Raw genomic sequence first — 17,189 nt, 5'->3', positions numbered from 1 at the left:
ATTAAAGGGGTTGTCAGCAAACAGCATTTATTATGTAGAAGAAGTTAACTCAAGGCACTTACTAACAGTGATGGTCAGTTCGCAGTGTTCGCCAGCGAACACATGTGGGCTGCCATCTTTAGTAAGGTAGACTCACCCGTCCGGCGATGCACAGGTAAGCCCTTACCTGTGGCAGGAGCCGGTCTGAAATCAAATGCGGTCACCGGGAGCAGGCAGTTCCGAGAACAGCCACCGGGGGGCCTTCATCGTGCTGTTCTCGGAACAGCCTGCTTCCGGTGACCGCATTTGATTTAAGACCGGCTCGCGGCACAGGCAAGGGCTTACCTGTGCATCGCCGGATGGGTGAGTCTACCATGTGTTCGCTGGTGAACACTGCGAACTGACCATCACTGCTTACTAATGTATTATGATTATCCATATTGCCTCCTTTGCTGGCTGGATTGATTTTTCCATCACATTATACACTGCTCCTTTCCATGGTAATGACCACCCTGTAATCCAGCAGAGGTGGATGTGCTTGCACATTATAGGAAAAAGCACTAGCCTAGGCCCACTCCCACAGACCCGACCGCCAGAGTCCAGCACTTTTTCCTATAATGTGCAAGCACGACCATGACTGATGGATTTCAGGGTGGTCGTAACTATGAAAACTAGCACTGTATAATTGACTCCAGCCAGCAAAGGAAGCAATATGGATAATAACAATACATTAGGAAGTGCCTTGTATTAACTTTCTCTACATGATAAATGCCATTTGCTGAAGTGAGAAAACCTCTTTAAGTGGCCCCCTGGGTAGGGTCTATGGCCGATCCGCCCATGGCTTGAGGCAACAGCAGGTGTGCATACATGAATATTCTTTATGAAAATAGGGTGCAAAAAATACAAAGTCAAGTATAGAAGTGTCTTTTAAAGGGAGTCTTTCACCTAAAATGACCATTATACACCACAAACATGATGATATCCATTACATTCCCCATATTATAATCTTACCTTTGATATTGCTGTCCGTCGCCTATTCGCTCTTAAAAACACTTTTATTCCATATGCTAATCAGGTTCTGAAGGTGCCCAGGGGCGGCGTTTATGCGGCCGGTGCCCAGGCTCCACGGCGCTGTTCAAATCAAACCCCTCCCCTTTCACCCCTCTGGCCCGCCCTCGGTTCTTCAGATACCATCCTCCAAGTCAATGACAAATCCGGCGCCTGCGCACTCCATTACTCACTAGGGCAGAGGCAGCAGAGCGTTTAATGCGCATGCGCCGGCCCGTACATCCCGATATTTTGGCAGTTTACTTCCGCCGGCTAGATCGGGATGTACGGGCCGGCGCATGCGCATTAAACGCTCTGCTGCCTCTGCCCTAGTGAGTAATGGAGTGCGCAGGCGCAGGCGCCGGATTTGTCATTGACTTGGAGGATGGTATCTGAAGAACCGAGGGCGGGCCAGAGGGGTGAAAGGGGAGGGGTTTGATTTGAACAGCGCCGTGGAGCCTGGGCACCGGCCGCATAAACGCCGCCCCTGGGCACCTTCAGAACCTGATTAGCATATGGAATAAAAGTGTTTTTAAGAGCGAATAGGCGACGGACAGCAATATCAAAGGTAAGATTATAATATGGGGAATGTAATGGATATCATCATGTTTGTGGTGTATAATGGTCATTTTAGGTGAAAGACTCCCTTTAAAGAGCACTTCACCCTGAAAGAAAGGAATATCCCCATTCTAGCCACCATATGGATAATATCTAGTTTTTGCAGAGCCCTGAATGTCAAGTTTGCCTATCTTGGCAACAATACCGACACATACATATCAGAAACAGGACCTCCAATAAAACAATACTGACCACTAAGCCAGCTTCACAGCTGCCAAGATACTGTCACACAAACATTAAATCTTAGTCAGGCAATAGTACATGGGTTGACTTCTGGGACAGTTCTGAGAACCTTTACTGCTGCCATTAGTGATGAGCGAAGCAGGTTTGGATTCTAGATCCGAAGTTGCTTCGCTGAAAACTTCGGATTAATGCTATACGGAGGTCCGTCTTTCTACAGCATTAACATTTATGGCCTCCGACGAGGCGAAGTCAGTTATTCCGAAGCCTCGTGAGACTTCAGTGAATAACTTCGGTATTTGCTTTTTAAACTGAAAAACCAAATCCGAACTCAGCTTTGGTTCCGAGGTACCAGTCCAGGTTTAAAATAGTTTTTGAGTTTAAAAATCATATACCAAAATTATTCACCGAACTCTCGTGAGACTTCGGGAAAAACTGACTTAGTCTCGTCGGAGTCCGTACATTTTAATGATGTACGGAGATGGATCTCCATACAGCATTAAACCGAATTTTTGAGCTAAGCAACTTCAGATCTAGGATCCGAAGCTCATCACTAGCTGCCATGTATGTGGTCACACAGCTTTTCTAGAATCCTTCCTGTTCAGCCAGGAGAGGGGTTGACTTTTTTGGGGAAAGCTCGTGATGAACCATCTGCCCACATTTAGAGCTGCTAGATACGCAATCACACAACTCAAATTCTGCTAGTCGGGCAGTAGATAGAGGGGTTGGCTTCTGGGAAAGCTGTGCGATTACCAATGTGGACATCTTTACAGCTGCCACATATGCAGTCACACTGCTTTTCTAAATTTCAGAATGGCAAGTCTTCTGGGACAGCGGTGTGATAAAAATCTGACAACCCTTACAGCTGCCATACATGCAGTCAAGGCATGCTGGGAGTTCTTGTCTTGTAACAGCTGGAATACCACAGGTTGGAGATCGGTTGGAGACCTTTGTGCTTTTAACATAATTCCTGTCAGCAGGTTTCTATTCTTCTCTGGTGATATATAAAGTGGAGCGTGGCGCACACCTCCAGCGGGCAGTAAACATAATATGGGTATAGTGAAATGCGTGAGCTCATATTGCTGGGCATGAGTCCTGTTAGCCTCCAGAGTGAAGACTGTGAGTTATACCATTATTATGCACAGCTACTAACTGAATTTATGGCAATTTATTCTATAAAAAGCAGACAGCAGCTCAACTGACTGGGGAAAAAATGCTGCCCTGCTGAGAAAATAAAAATGCTAATGTGGGTAATAGATTTCTGAAATGGACCCGACTGGCTTGGGTGCGTGTGCATGGAATTAACAACCGTCTGTGGTGGAAAAAACCTGACAGCGATTGTCTTGTTGCAGTTCTGTATACAGGAAGGACGTAGACAACCTCAGCGATCGTTTGCGCTAACCGCAGGATGCTGTTTGCTACTGGTCTGATGTGAAGTTTTTGCAGAGTATATGAATGTTCCCTTTTTACATTTCCAAGACCAACCACTGGGCGGCGCTGCAACACAATGAATTAGGCTCCTGTTTCAATGAGATACATTTATTTCCATTCTTATCAACAATCAGCTGCCAAATGATGAACAAAGCCTAATACATTACGGGAGAAATCAATTGCTTGCTAGCCGAACTTTTGCTAGAAATCTAAAAAAAAAAAAAAAAAAAAAGAGATTTTTTTTTAAAATCATGGTGAAAGATGCTTAAATGGCAATCAAATCTGTTGTCTATATCATACCTTTTTTAACATCCGATTTATAAAATTGGAAGGGATAAGAGGAACCAACATTCACAAAAGATGAGGGAAAGAGTTCATCTCCTTCTACCACTTCCAGCCCAGTGACCTCACATGACACAGAGCATGCTCACTACACTCTCCTATAGAAGAGATCATCTCCTCCTCACTCCTCCTCTCCCAGCACACTGACCTCACATGACACAGAGCATGCTCACTACACTCTCCTATAGAAGAGATCATCTCCTCCTCACTCCTCCTCTCCCAGCACACTGACCTCACATGACACAGAGCATGCTCACTACACTCTCCTATAGAAGAGATCATCTCCTCCTCACTCCTCCTCTCCCAGCACACTGACCTCACATGACACAGAGCATGCTTACTACACTCTCCTATGGAAGAGTTCATCTCCTCCTCACTCCTCCTCTCCCAGCACAGTGACCTCACATGACAGAGCATGCTTACTACACTCTCCTATAGAAGAGATCATCTCCTCCTCTCTCCTCCCTCTCCCAGCACAGTGACCTCACATGACACAGAGCATGCTCACTACACTCTCCTATGGAAGAGTTCATCTCCTCCATCTCCCAACACAGTCACCTCACATGTCAGAGCATGCTTACTACACTCTCCTATAGAAGAGATCATCTCCTCCTCACTCCTCCTCTCCCAGCACAGTGACCTCACATGACACAGAGCATGCTTACTACACTCTCCTATGGAAGAGTTCATCTCCTCCTCACTCCTCCTCTCCCAGCACAGTGACCTCACATGACAGAGCATGCTTACTACACTCTTCTATGGAAGAGTTCATCTCCTCCTCTCTCCTCCCTCTCCCAGCACAGTGACCTCACATGACACAGAGCATGCTTACTACACTCTCCTATAGAAGAGTTCATCTCCTCCATCTCCCAACACAGTCACCTCACATGACACAGAGCATGCTTACTACACTCTCCTATAGAAGAGATCATCTCCTCCTCACTCCTCCTCTCCCAGCACAGTGACCTCACATGACACAGAGCATGCTTACTACACTCTCCTATGGAAGAGTTCATCTCCTCTCCCAGCACAGTGACCTCACATGACACAGAGCATGCTTACTACACTCTCCTATGGAAGAGTTCATCTCCTCTCCCAGCACAGTCACCTCACATGACACAGAGCATGCTCACTACACTCTCCTATGGAAGAGTTCATCTCCTCCTCTCTCCTCCCTCTCCCAGCACAGTGACCTCACATGACACAGAGCATGCTCACTACACTCTCCTATAGAAGAGGTCATCTCCTCCTCACTCCTCCCTCTCCCAGCACAGTGACCTCACATGACACAGAGCATGCTCACTACACTCTCCTATAGAAGAGGTCATCTCCTCCTCACTCCTCCCTCTCCCAGCACAGTGACCTCACATGACACAGAGCATGCTTACTACACTCTCCTATAGAAGAGTTCATCTCCTCCTCTCTCCTCCCTCTCCCAGCATAGTGACCTCACATGACACAGAGCATGCTTACTACACTCTCCTATAGAAGAGTTCATCTCCTCCTCTCTCCTCCCTCTCCCAGCATAGTGACCTCACATGACACAGAGCATGCTTACTACACTCTCCTATAGAAGAGTTCATCTCCTCCTCACTCCTCCCTCTCCCAGCACAGTCACCTCACATGACACAGAGCATGCTCACTACACTCTCCTATAGAAGAGGTCATCTCCTCCTCACTCCTCCCTCTCCCAGCACAGTGACCTCACATGACACAGAGCATGCTTACTACACTCTCCTATAGAAGAGTTCATCTCCTCCTCCCTCTCCCAGCACAGACACCTCACATGACACAGAGCATGCTTACTACACTCTCCTATGGAAGAGTTCATCTCCTCCTCACTCCTCCTCTCCCAGCACAGTCACCTCACATGACACAGAGCATGCTCACTACACTCTCCTATAGAAGAGTTCATCTCCTCCTCACTCCTCCTCTCCCAGCACAGTGACCTCACATGACACAGAGCATGCTTACTACACTCTCCTATAGAAGAGTTCATCTCCTCCTCACTCCTCCCTCTCCCAGCACAGTGACCTCACATGTCACAGAGCATGCTCACTACACTCTCCTATAGAAAAGTTCATCTCCACCTCACTCCTCCCTCTCCCAGCACAGTGACCTCACATGACACAGAGCATGCTCACTACACTCTCCTATAGAAGAGTTCATCTCCTCCTCACTCCTCCCTCTCCCAGCACAGTGACCTCACATGACACAGAGCATGCTTACTACACTCTCCTATAGAAGAGATCATCTCCTCCTCACTCCTCCTCTCCCAGCACAGTGACCTCACATGACACAGAGCATGCTTACTACACTCTCCTATGGAAGAGTTCATCTCCTCCTCACTCCTCCTCTCCCAGCACAGTGACCTCACATGACACAGAGCATGCTTACTACACTCTCCTATAGAAGAGTTCATCTCCTCCATCTCCCAACACAGTCACCTCACATGACACAGAGCATGCTTACTACACTCTCCTATAGAAGAGATCATCTCCTCCTCACTCCTCCTCTCCCAGCACAGTGACCTCACATGACACAGAGCATGCTTACTACACTCTCCTATGGAAGAGTTCATCTCCTCTCCCAGCACAGTGACCTCACATGACACAGAGCATGCTTACTACACTCTCCTATGGAAGAGTTCATCTCCTCCTCTCTCCTCCCTCTCCCAGCACAGTGACCTCACATGTCACAGAGCATGCTTACTACACTCTCCTATAGAAAAGTTCATCTCCTCCTCACTCCTCCCTCTCCCAGCACAGTGACCTCACATGACACAGAGCATGCTTACTACACTCTCCTATAGAAGAGTTCATCTCCTCCTCACTCCTCCCTCTCCCAGCACAGTCACCTCACATGACACATAGCATGCTCACTACACTCTCCTATAGAAGAGTTCATCTCCTCCTCACTCCTCCCTCTCCCAGCACAGTGACCTCACATGACACAGAGCATGCTTACTACACTCTCCTATAGAAGAGTTCATCTCCTCCTCCCTCTCCCAGCACAGACACCTCACATGACACAGAGCATGCTTACTACACTCTCCTATGGAAGAGTTCATCTCCTCCTCACTCCTCCTCTCCCAGCACAGTCACCTCACATGACACAGAGCATGCTTACTACACTCTCCTATAGAAGAGTTCATCTCCTCCTCTCTCCTCCCTCTCCCAGCATAGTGACCTCACATGACACAGAGCATGCTTACTACACTCTCCTATAGAAGAGTTCATCTCCTCCTCACTCCTCCCTCTCCCAGCACAGTCACCTCACATGACACAGAGCATGCTCACTACACTCTCCTATAGAAGAGGTCATCTCCTCCTCACTCCTCCCTCTCCCAGCACAGTGACCTCACATGACACAGAGCATGCTTACTACACTCTCCTATAGAAGAGTTCATCTCCTCCTCCCTCTCCCAGCACAGACACCTCACATGACACAGAGCATGCTTACTACACTCTCCTATGGAAGAGTTCATCTCCTCCTCACTCCTCCTCTCCCAGCACAGTCACCTCACATGACACAGAGCATGCTTACTACACTCTCCTATAGAAGAGTTCATCTCCTCCTCACTCCTCCCTCTCCCAGCACAGTGACCTCACATGACACAGAGCATGCTTACTACACTCTCCTATAGAAGAGGTCATCTCCTCCTCACTCCTCCCTCTCCCAGCACAGTGACCTCACATGACACAGAGCATGCTTACTACACTCTCCTATAGAAGAGTTCATCTCCTCCTCACTCCTCCCTCTCCCAGCACAGTCACCTCACATGACACAGAGCATGCTCACTACACTCTCCTATAGAAGAGTTCATCTCCTCCTCACTCCTCCCTCTCCCAGCACAGTGACCTCACATGTCACAGAGCATGCTCACTACACTCTCCTATAGAAAAGTTCATCTCCACCTCACTCCTCCCTCTCCCAGCACAGTGACCTCACATGACACAGAGCATGCTCACTACACTCTCCTATAGAAGAGTTCATCTCCTCCTCACTCCTCCCTCTCCCAGCACAGTCACCTCACATGACACAGAGCATGCTTACTACACTCTCCTATAGAAGAGTTCATCTCCACCTCACTCCTCCCAGCACAGACACCTCACATGACACAGAGCATGCTTACTACACTCTCCTATGGAAGAGTTCATCTCCTCCATCTCCCAACACAGTCACCTCACATGTCACAGAGCATGCTCACTACACTCTCCTATAGAAAAGTTCATCTCCACCTCACTCCTCCCTCTCCCAGCACAGTGACCTCACATGACACAGAGCATGCTCACTACACTCTCCTATAGAAGAGTTCATCTCCTCCTCACTCCTCCCTCTCCCAGCACAGTCACCTCACATGACACAGAGCATGCTTACTACACTCTCCTATAGAAGAGTTCATCTCCACCTCACTCCTCCCTCTCCCAGCACAGTGACCTCACATGACACAGAGCATGCTCACTACACTCTCCTATGGAAGAGTTCATCTCCTCCCTCTCCCAGCACAGTCACCTCACATGTCACAGAGCATGCTCACTACACTCTCCTATAGAAAAGTTCATCTCCACCTCACTCCTCCCTCTCCCAGCACAGTGACCTCACATGACACAGAGCATGCTCACTACACTCTCCTATAGAAGAGTTCATCTCCTCCTCACTCCTCCCTCTCCCAGCACAGTCACCTCACATGACACAGAGCATGCTTACTACACTCTCCTATAGAAGAGTTCATCTCCACCTCACTCCTCCCTCTCCCAGCACAGTGACCTCACATGACACAGAGCATGCTCACTACACTCTCCTATAGAAGAGTTCATCTCCTCCTCACTCCTCCCTCTCCCAGCACAGTCACCTCACATGACACAGAGCATGCTTACTACACTCTCCTATAGAAGAGATCATCTCCTCCTCACTCCTCCTCTCCCAGCACAGTGACCTCACATGACACAGAGCATGCTCACTACACTCTCCTATAGAAGAGATCATCTCCTCCTCACTCCTCCTCTCCCAGCACAGTGACCTCACATGACACAGAGCATGCTCACTACACTCTCCTATAGAAGAGATCATCTCCTCCTCACTCCTCCTCTCCCAGCACAGTGACCTCACATGACACAGAGCATGCTTACTACACTCTCCTATGGAAGAGTTCATCTCCTCTCCCAGCACAGTGACCTCACATGACACAGAGCATGCTTACTACACTCTCCTATAGAAGAGATCATCTCCTCCTCACTCCTCCTCTCCCAGCACAGTGACCTCACATGACACAGAGCATGCTTACTACACTCTCCTATGGAAGAGATCATCTCCTCCTCACTCCTCCTCTCCCAACACAGTCACCTCACATGACACAGAGCATGCTCACTACACTCTCCTATAGAAGAGATCATCTCCTCCTCACTCCTCCTCTCCCAGCACAGTGACCTCACATGACACAGAGCATGCTTACTACACTCTCCTATGGAAGAGTTCATCTCCTCTCCCAGCACAGTGACCTCACATGACACAGAGCATGCTTACTACACTCTCCTATGGAAGAGTTCATCTCCTCCTCTCTCCTCCCTCTCCCAGCACAGTGACCTCACATGTCACAGAGCATGCTCACTACACTCTCCTATAGAAAAGTTCATCTCCTCCTCACTCCTCCCTCTCCCAGCACAGTGACCTCACATGACACAGAGCATGCTTACTACACTCTCCTATAGAAGAGTTCATCTCCTCCTCACTCCTCCCTCTCCCAGCACAGTCACCTCACATGACACAGAGCATGCTCACTACACTCTCCTATAGAAGAGGTCATCTCCTCCTCACTCCTCCCTCTCCCAGCACAGTGACCTCACATGACACAGAGCATGCTTACTACACTCTCCTATAGAAGAGTTCATCTCCTCCTCCCTCTCCCAGCACAGACACCTCACATGACACAGAGCATGCTTACTACACTCTCCTATGGAAGAGTTCATCTCCTCCTCACTCCTCCTCTCCCAGCACAGTCACCTCACATGACACAGAGCATGCTTACTACATTCTCCTATAGAAGAGTTCATCTCCTCCTCACTCCTCCCTCTCCCAGCACAGTGACCTCACATGACACAGAGCATGCTTACTACACTCTCCTATGGAAGAGTTCATCTCCTCCTCTCTCCTCCCTCTCCCAGCACAGTGACCTCACATGTCACAGAGCATGCTCACTACACTCTCCTATAGAAAAGTTCATCTCCTCCTCACTCCTCCCTCTCCCAGCACAGTGACCTCACATGACACAGAGCATGCTCACTACACTCTCCTATAGAAGAGGTCATCTCCTCCTCACTCCTCCCTCTCCCAGCACAGTGACCTCACATGACACAGAGCATGCTCACTACACTCTCCTATAGAAGAGGTCATCTCCTCCTCACTCCTCCTCTCCCAGCACAGTCACCTCACATGACACAGAGCATGCTTACTACACTCTCCTATGGAAGAGTTCATCTCCTCCTCACTCCTCCCTCTCCCAGCACAGTGACCTCACATGACACAGAGCATGCTTACTACACTCTCCTATAGAAGAGTTCATCTCCTCCTCACTCCTCCTCTCCCAGCACAGTCACCTCACATGACACAGAGCATGCTTACTACACTCTCCTATAGAAGAGTTCATCTCCTCCTCACTCCTCCCTCTCCCAGCACAGTCACCTCACATGACACAGAGCATGCTCACTACACTCTCCTATAGAAGAGGTCATCTCCTCCTCACTCCTCCCTCTCCCAGCACAGTGACCTCACATGACACAGAGCATGCTTACTACACTCTCCTATAGAAGAGTTCATCTCCTCCTCCCTCTCCCAGCACAGACACCTCACATGACACAGAGCATGCTTACTACACTCTCCTATGGAAGAGTTCATCTCCTCCTCACTCCTCCTCTCCCAGCACAGTGACCTCACATGACACAGAGCATGCTTACTACACTCTCCTATAGAAGAGTTCATCTCCTCCTCACTCCTCCCTCTCCCAGCACAGTGACCTCACATGTCACAGAGCATGCTCACTACACTCTCCTATAGAAAAGTTCATCTCCACCTCACTCCTCCCTCTCCCAGCACAGTGACCTCACATGACACAGAGCATGCTTACTACACTCTCCTATAGAAGAGATCATCTTCTCCTCTCTCCTCCCTCTCCCAGCATAGTGACCTCACATGACACAGAGCATGCTCACTACACTCTCCTATAGAAGAGTTCATCTCCTCCTCACTCCTCCCTCTCCCAGCACAGTCACCTCACATGACACAGAGCATGCTTACTACACTCTCCTATAGAAGAGATCATCTCATCCTCACTCCTCCCTCTCCCAGCACAGTGACCTCACATGACAGAGCATGCTTACTACACTCTCCTATGGAAGAGTTCATCTCCTCCTCACTCCTCCCTCTCCCAGCATAGTGACCTCACATGACACAGAGCATGCTTACTACACTCTCCTATAGAAGAGTTAATCTCCTCCATCTCCCAACACAGTCACCTCACATGTCAGAGCATGCTTACTACACTCTCCTATAGAAGAGTTCATCTCCACCTCACTCCTCCCTCTCCCAGCACAGTGACCTCACATGACACAGAGCATGCTTACTACACTCTCCTATAGAAGAGATCATCTCCTCCTCACTCCTCCTCTCCCAGCACAGTGACCTCACATGACACAGAGCATGCTTACTACACTCTCCTATAGAAGAGATCATCTCCTCCTCACTCCTCCTCTCCCAGCACAGTCACCTCACATGACAGAGCATGCTTACTACACTCTCCTATGGAAGAGTTCATCTCCTCCTCACTCCTCCCTCTCCCAGCATAGTGACCTCACATGACACAGAGCATGCTTACTACACTCTCCTATAGAAGAGTTCATCTCCTCCATCTCCCAACACAGTCACCTCACATGACACAGAGCATGCTTACTACACTCTCCTATAGAAGAGTTCATCTCCACCTCACTCCTCCCTCTCCCAGCACAGTGACCTCACATGACACAGAGCAGGCTTACTACACTCTCCTATAGAAGAGATCATCTCCTCCTCACTCCTCCTCTCCCAGCACAGTGACCTCACATGACACAGAGCATGCTTACTACACTCTCCTATAGAAGAGATCATCTCCTCCTCACTCCTCCTCACTCCTCCTCTCCCAGCACAGTCACCTCACATGACACAGAGCATGCTTACTACACTCTCCTATGGAAGAGTTCATCTCCTCCTCTCTCCTCCCTCTCCCAGCACAGTGACCTCACATGACACAGAGCATGCTCACTACACTCTCCTATAGAAGAGTTCATCTCCTCCTCACTGCTCCTTGGGAACAAAACGGAAGTGTTTTTTTTCCTCCGGTTTTGCCATCCTCTGACGGATCTCAAAACCGGAGAGGGAAACGAAGATGTGAAAGTAGCCTTAAACGTGGGGACATTTTAGAGGCGGTTTGTCACATATTGCAGGGTGGGGAAAAAACTTTCAAATATGTTTACTGATGAAATTCTCCATCTGTCCATTGTGATCAAACGCTGATTAACAGTACCATTCAAGGGCTGCCTTGGAATGCCACATCACTATGGACGATGCAGCCCTGATGTCTACGAGCCATTGGATACCGGGGTCATGTGGAGGGCCTAGTCAACAAATGACACCACTGGTGCAAAGCAGCGGGGAATAGAAGAAATTTTACAATGGTAATATTTCTATATTACTATGTTGTCAACATGGTGAACGTGGAGCAGCGAAGGGGGAGACAACCCAAATAAGTAAAGAAACATTATAACTGGCAGTTTATAATAGAGCAGCCCTGTTATAAGTGGAGTGGCTGATATTAGTCGCACATATGGATATTAGTCGCACATATCCCTGAGGTCGTCAGCAGTGGAGATATGTAACAAAGTCAACATGGGAAGCATGGAGTTTTCTGCATTTCCCTTCAGTCATCTGACTCAAGAACCCTACAGTCGGCTCTCCTCAGCCTGAAGTGGAGGATACCAGGAAACCATAGCATCACACATTGCACTAGTGATTCCAGTAAGGCAAGCCGCAGCAGACAGGTGCTGGTATTGTGGTGTTATCTATAAGGCAGGCTTTGTTTTACTTTATTCTACATGGTAAAACTGCAAGAAAATACATATATATATATACACACACACACACACACATACATACACACACAGTATATCTTAGGACATGGTTTCTTACATCTTGACCACTTTCTGCAAGTTCCCGCTCTCAAATCGAGACTCAAACACCAGTGTGTTATCAGATTCTTCACAGCCATTCGGGGATACAGGCTTGAGGGGGCTGCGGTTGCCACCAACACGAGAACACATGAAGTAAGATTCCTTCAAACCTGAGAGAATACAGAGAAGAAATATACAATTCAGCCTCTAGGATGGGAAGATAATGACGAAGAACTATGACAGAGCAAGAAATGTGTGAGAAAGAAGAGGAGAGGGAAAGAAGGCTAAAGAATGAACTGAGTGTGAAGGAAAGGACAAAAGATGGGGGGAAGGGATAGAGACAGATGAGAGTGGGGGGTATAAAGTACATAAATGAGAGGACAATAAAACAAGAGAAGAGCAAATTATAGCAGCTGCACAGAGGAATAGTACCATGAAAAAAGGGGATACATGAAAGTAAGAGACGCTACATAGAAGCCAAAAGAGAATACGAACAGGGAGAAAGACATATGCATGTAGGAGGAAAAAGAAGGGTGTAAAAAAGTAAGAGAAAACAAAGGAGAAAGAATAAGAAACAGGTCAAAACCAAGGAAGAGGAAGCAGAAGGACAAGTAAAGGGAAGTGACTGACAGTAGAAAAATACAGAAAAGGAAAATTGTAGAAAGAAAACACATAAGAGGTTATTATTAGGGATGAGTGAACTTCTGTTTTCAAGTTCGGCGTACAAGGTTCGGGATATCTAAGAATTCCATTATGGATTCCGCTACCACCGACCATAAGTTATGGTCGGTAACTTATGGTCGGTGGTAGCAGAATCCATAATCGAATTCTTAGATATCCTGAACCTTGTACGCTTAACTTAAAAACAGGAGTTCACTCAACACTAGTTATTATTTATCAAAGACCAATATTTTAGTCAGTCTTTGATATCCCCTGTACCACCAACAAATGAGGAGACACACGCCTCGTCATAAATTAGGCTTATCCTCTGGCTTTCAGTGTGCCTAGATTGAAATCTACTCCAACTGGTAGATGGGGTAGATAGATTTCAATAGTCATTTACGTCAGTAACCCATCGTCAATTATATTGAGTGTACCTGGGCCGATAAACCTGCCCACACCCCACCATGCCCCTTTAATGAAAGTGGCGAGGGTGGAGTAGAAACGCTACTTGTGACAAAATTGAGGTCCAATGGCGTTTAAAAAGTAGCAAACCTGCAGTTTTTTTACTTCATTTTATCCCAGTTTATGGTGTACAGGGGCATAGTTAATGACCCCTATAAAGTAAAGAGAAAGAGGATGGGAATACCAGACAAAAAGGAAGCACTTTAGACATGAAACAAAATTGGGGCTTCAGAAAGTGGGAGTAAGCAATAGGATGTAGAAAACAGAAGACAGATGCAAGAGAAAGATTAAAGGGGTTGTACTCTATACTATTGATGACCTATTCTCATCGATGGGGGTTTGACTCCTGGCAACCACTGAACAGCTGCCTTCTCTGCTCTGTTTACCTGCTCGTTGCAGGAACTGCAGTGGTGAGCAGTGTAATTACAAGTATCGAGTCCCCATTCACTTCTATGGGACAGCTCCTTCCTGTGAACTTCAACAGACGAAGCCATCCCATAGAAGTAAATGGGGACGCCATACTTGTAATTACACTGCTCACCACTGCAATTCCTGCAACGAGCAGGTAAACAGAGCAGAGAAGGCAGCGCTGCTTCTCTTCATACAGCTGGTCAGTGGGGTTGATGGGAGTCAGACCACCGCTGATCTGATTATAAATGACTTATCCTGAGGATAGGTCATCAATAGTAAAAAGCAGACGACTCCTTTAAGGACAGTAAGAAAAGGAGGAAAGGCAGAGGTGAGGTTGAGAAAGACAAACATGTAGCAGAAGGACACAAAAAATAGCAAGATAAACGAGATAAAAACAGGAGAGTGAAGGAGAAAGATAAAAGGGAAGGACGAAGAATAGTAAGAGGTAGGAAACATTTTTGGTGAGTGTAGGAAGACATAAAATGAGTAACAATAAAAACATTCAGTGGAAGAACAAGCAAGATAAAGAAAATGAGACTTCATATTATAACATTTTGTCTAATTTATGAAACCATTAAGGTGAAATAGAATATCCTTGGGACAGAAAATCAATGGGAGACAGATATGATGATAAAGACAACTGAAGAGGTGGCAGAGATTGGATTAAGATATGAGAATGAGGACAGGATGACAATACAGTACCAAAGTCACGGAACAAAGCAGAATTCATGTAACTTACAGATGTTAGATAATTCCCACGAGAAGGAACTAATTATAAGGAAGAGGAAAGATAAGACGGACTAGAATTAGGGACACGGGTTGAAATAGATTGGCAGCCTGTTAATGAAATGCTGGAGAAAGCAGACAGGAAATTAAATACGCGAATCACCAGAGAAGTAGAAAATGTAGATCAGCCAAGAGAGCAACTGGTTAAAAAAGGAAAGGATTAGTTCAGAGCCAAAGGCAAAACTGACAAGATAAAGCGAGAAAAAAAAGTCAAAACATTAATATTTCTGTCACAGGTTATCTATAGGTCCAGTGTCTCAGAACAAAATGGCTGATATTGTGGCTGATGCAAATTCTGAAGGTTTCTGTAGTAACTCAAGCTGCTCATTGAATTGTATGAGTGTGTGATACCAATACACAAGGTTCAAAGTTCCTGCAGGTACAGGGCAGTAAGGTTAACTAGGTGGGTACAGGAATGAAATAGATAGGAGACCACAGAAGAATAAACAGTAGGATATAGAACAGGAAGGAGGACATTGAAGAGTGAAAGAATTCAGGAGAACACAGGAGAGGAAGAAGAAGTAGAAGGACATAAAAGAGGAAGAGGTAGAAAGAGGACATGAGAGACTAAAATGAATCAGGGGTGGAAGAAGAAGTAGAAGGACATAAAAGAGGAAGAGGCAGAAGGAAGACATCGGAGAGTAAAAGCACAGAGGACCGGAAAAGGAAAACACTGGCAAATGAGTAATAGAAAGGACAAAGGAGAGGAATTGGCAGAAGAAAGAAAAAAAAGAGAGTAAAGTAGGAAAGGAAGGTCAAGCAGGACATAGGAGGGGAAGAGGCAGGAGCACACAAGAAAGGAAGAGAAAGCAGAGAATACAGGAGAAGAAGTAGAAAAAGAAAGACATACAGTAGGCAGAAAAAAATCAGAATAAGGGAGGACACGGGAGAGAAAGATAACAGGAAGACACAGGAAAAGGACATTGTACAAAGCAAGGGGACACATGAGGGAAAAAGAATACAACTAGGATTAGTAAAGTAAGAGAAAGCTGTTGAGCATAGCAGAGGAAGAAGGACATGGGTACGTGATGACACAGGAGGGGCAGATGGAAGACACAAGGGAGGAAGATGAAGAGGTGGAAACTGGACAGAAAGAAGGAAAACACAGTAAAGTTACAAGGAGTAAGACAAAGTAAAATAAGTGGAAGAAGGACACAGGAATGTAGGAAGAAAGGTTTCACACAGGACATTCAGGAAAAGCAGGAGCGAAAGCAAAGATGGTTGATCAGTGGAGAGAACAGCCAGATGAAAAAAGAAAACAGCTAAAGACAGAAGTGAGATGAGCGATAGAAGGAAAGATAGAAACATAATTATTATTTGCAGGTTATCTATAGGATTAAGATCATTCAGAATGGCTGAGCACAAAATCACGGACCCAAATTCGAGGGTTTACTTGGTAACTAATGTCATGGAATTGTATGATTGTGTGTCGCCGCGGCACGAGGTTCAACGTTACCTCTTAATTGCCACATAAATATACATCTCCAGCCCAGAGACGCAATTAACTTTTAGATCTCAACTCTTTCAGCGCCATTTCCCCAAATCCTGTCTTGCTCAGAGCAGGTTAAATTATGTTTATTCATATCGGTAGTAAAAATGGGAAAAAAAAAAAAGCCACAAAGCAGCCTCAGCGTGACAGGAGGGAGTTTTGTGAGAAAGTGGGAGAATTCTACAGAATCTCAAAATATTAGCAATTAAGGCTCAGCTCTCAAACGGGGCCGATGAATCTTACCATTCTGTGACATTTTCAAAGAGCATTTTATAGTGCAATTATTTTTCTCCCCTCCCCCTCAAAAATAAAATGATTTGATTAAAAATAGAGCACAGGATGGGGTGGAAGGCAAAAATAGAGTGTCAGAGAAACAATGCCTCTGCTGTGAGTCACACACGTCTTGTGCTAATAAGAAACTGTAAAGAATTTAATCAGTTTAGGTACAGAACGAGACTATTATGTCTCTATGGAGATGGAAGTTCTCTGCGTCTCATCTACATATTATGGAGATGAAATTAAGTGGAAATTAGTAAACATATTTTTATGAGGTTCAAGCTGTAAAAAGTCATCAGGCTGAATTG

At 46.5% G+C, this 17,189-nt stretch overlaps 1 protein-coding gene and 1 long non-coding RNA gene across 4 annotated transcripts in view; one reads left to right on the top strand and one right to left on the bottom strand.

Annotated features, from left to right (window-relative positions):
- The window catches only part of AGBL3 (AGBL carboxypeptidase 3), a 167,990-nt gene that overhangs the window by 88,931 nt on the left and 61,870 nt on the right, over positions 1-17,189 (bottom strand). For both annotated transcript variants that reach the window (XM_044281214.1, XM_044281215.1), the window contains one exon: positions 12,814-12,964. In XM_044281214.1, coding sequence (XP_044137149.1) covers positions 12,814-12,964 — 151 coding nt within the window. The remainder of the gene's footprint in view (positions 1-12,813; positions 12,965-17,189) is intronic.
- The window catches only part of LOC122928416, a 42,494-nt gene that overhangs the window by 6,403 nt on the left and 18,902 nt on the right, over positions 1-17,189 (top strand). The gene's annotated exons all lie outside the window — the stretch shown is intronic.

The sequence above is a fragment of the Bufo gargarizans genome, chromosome 2 (assembly GCF_014858855.1).
Source record: "Bufo gargarizans isolate SCDJY-AF-19 chromosome 2, ASM1485885v1, whole genome shotgun sequence".
Classification (NCBI taxonomy): domain Eukaryota; kingdom Metazoa; phylum Chordata; class Amphibia; order Anura; family Bufonidae; genus Bufo; species Bufo gargarizans.
Note: the sequence above shows the minus strand (reverse complement) of the source record. Positions and strands in the feature narration are given on the sequence as shown.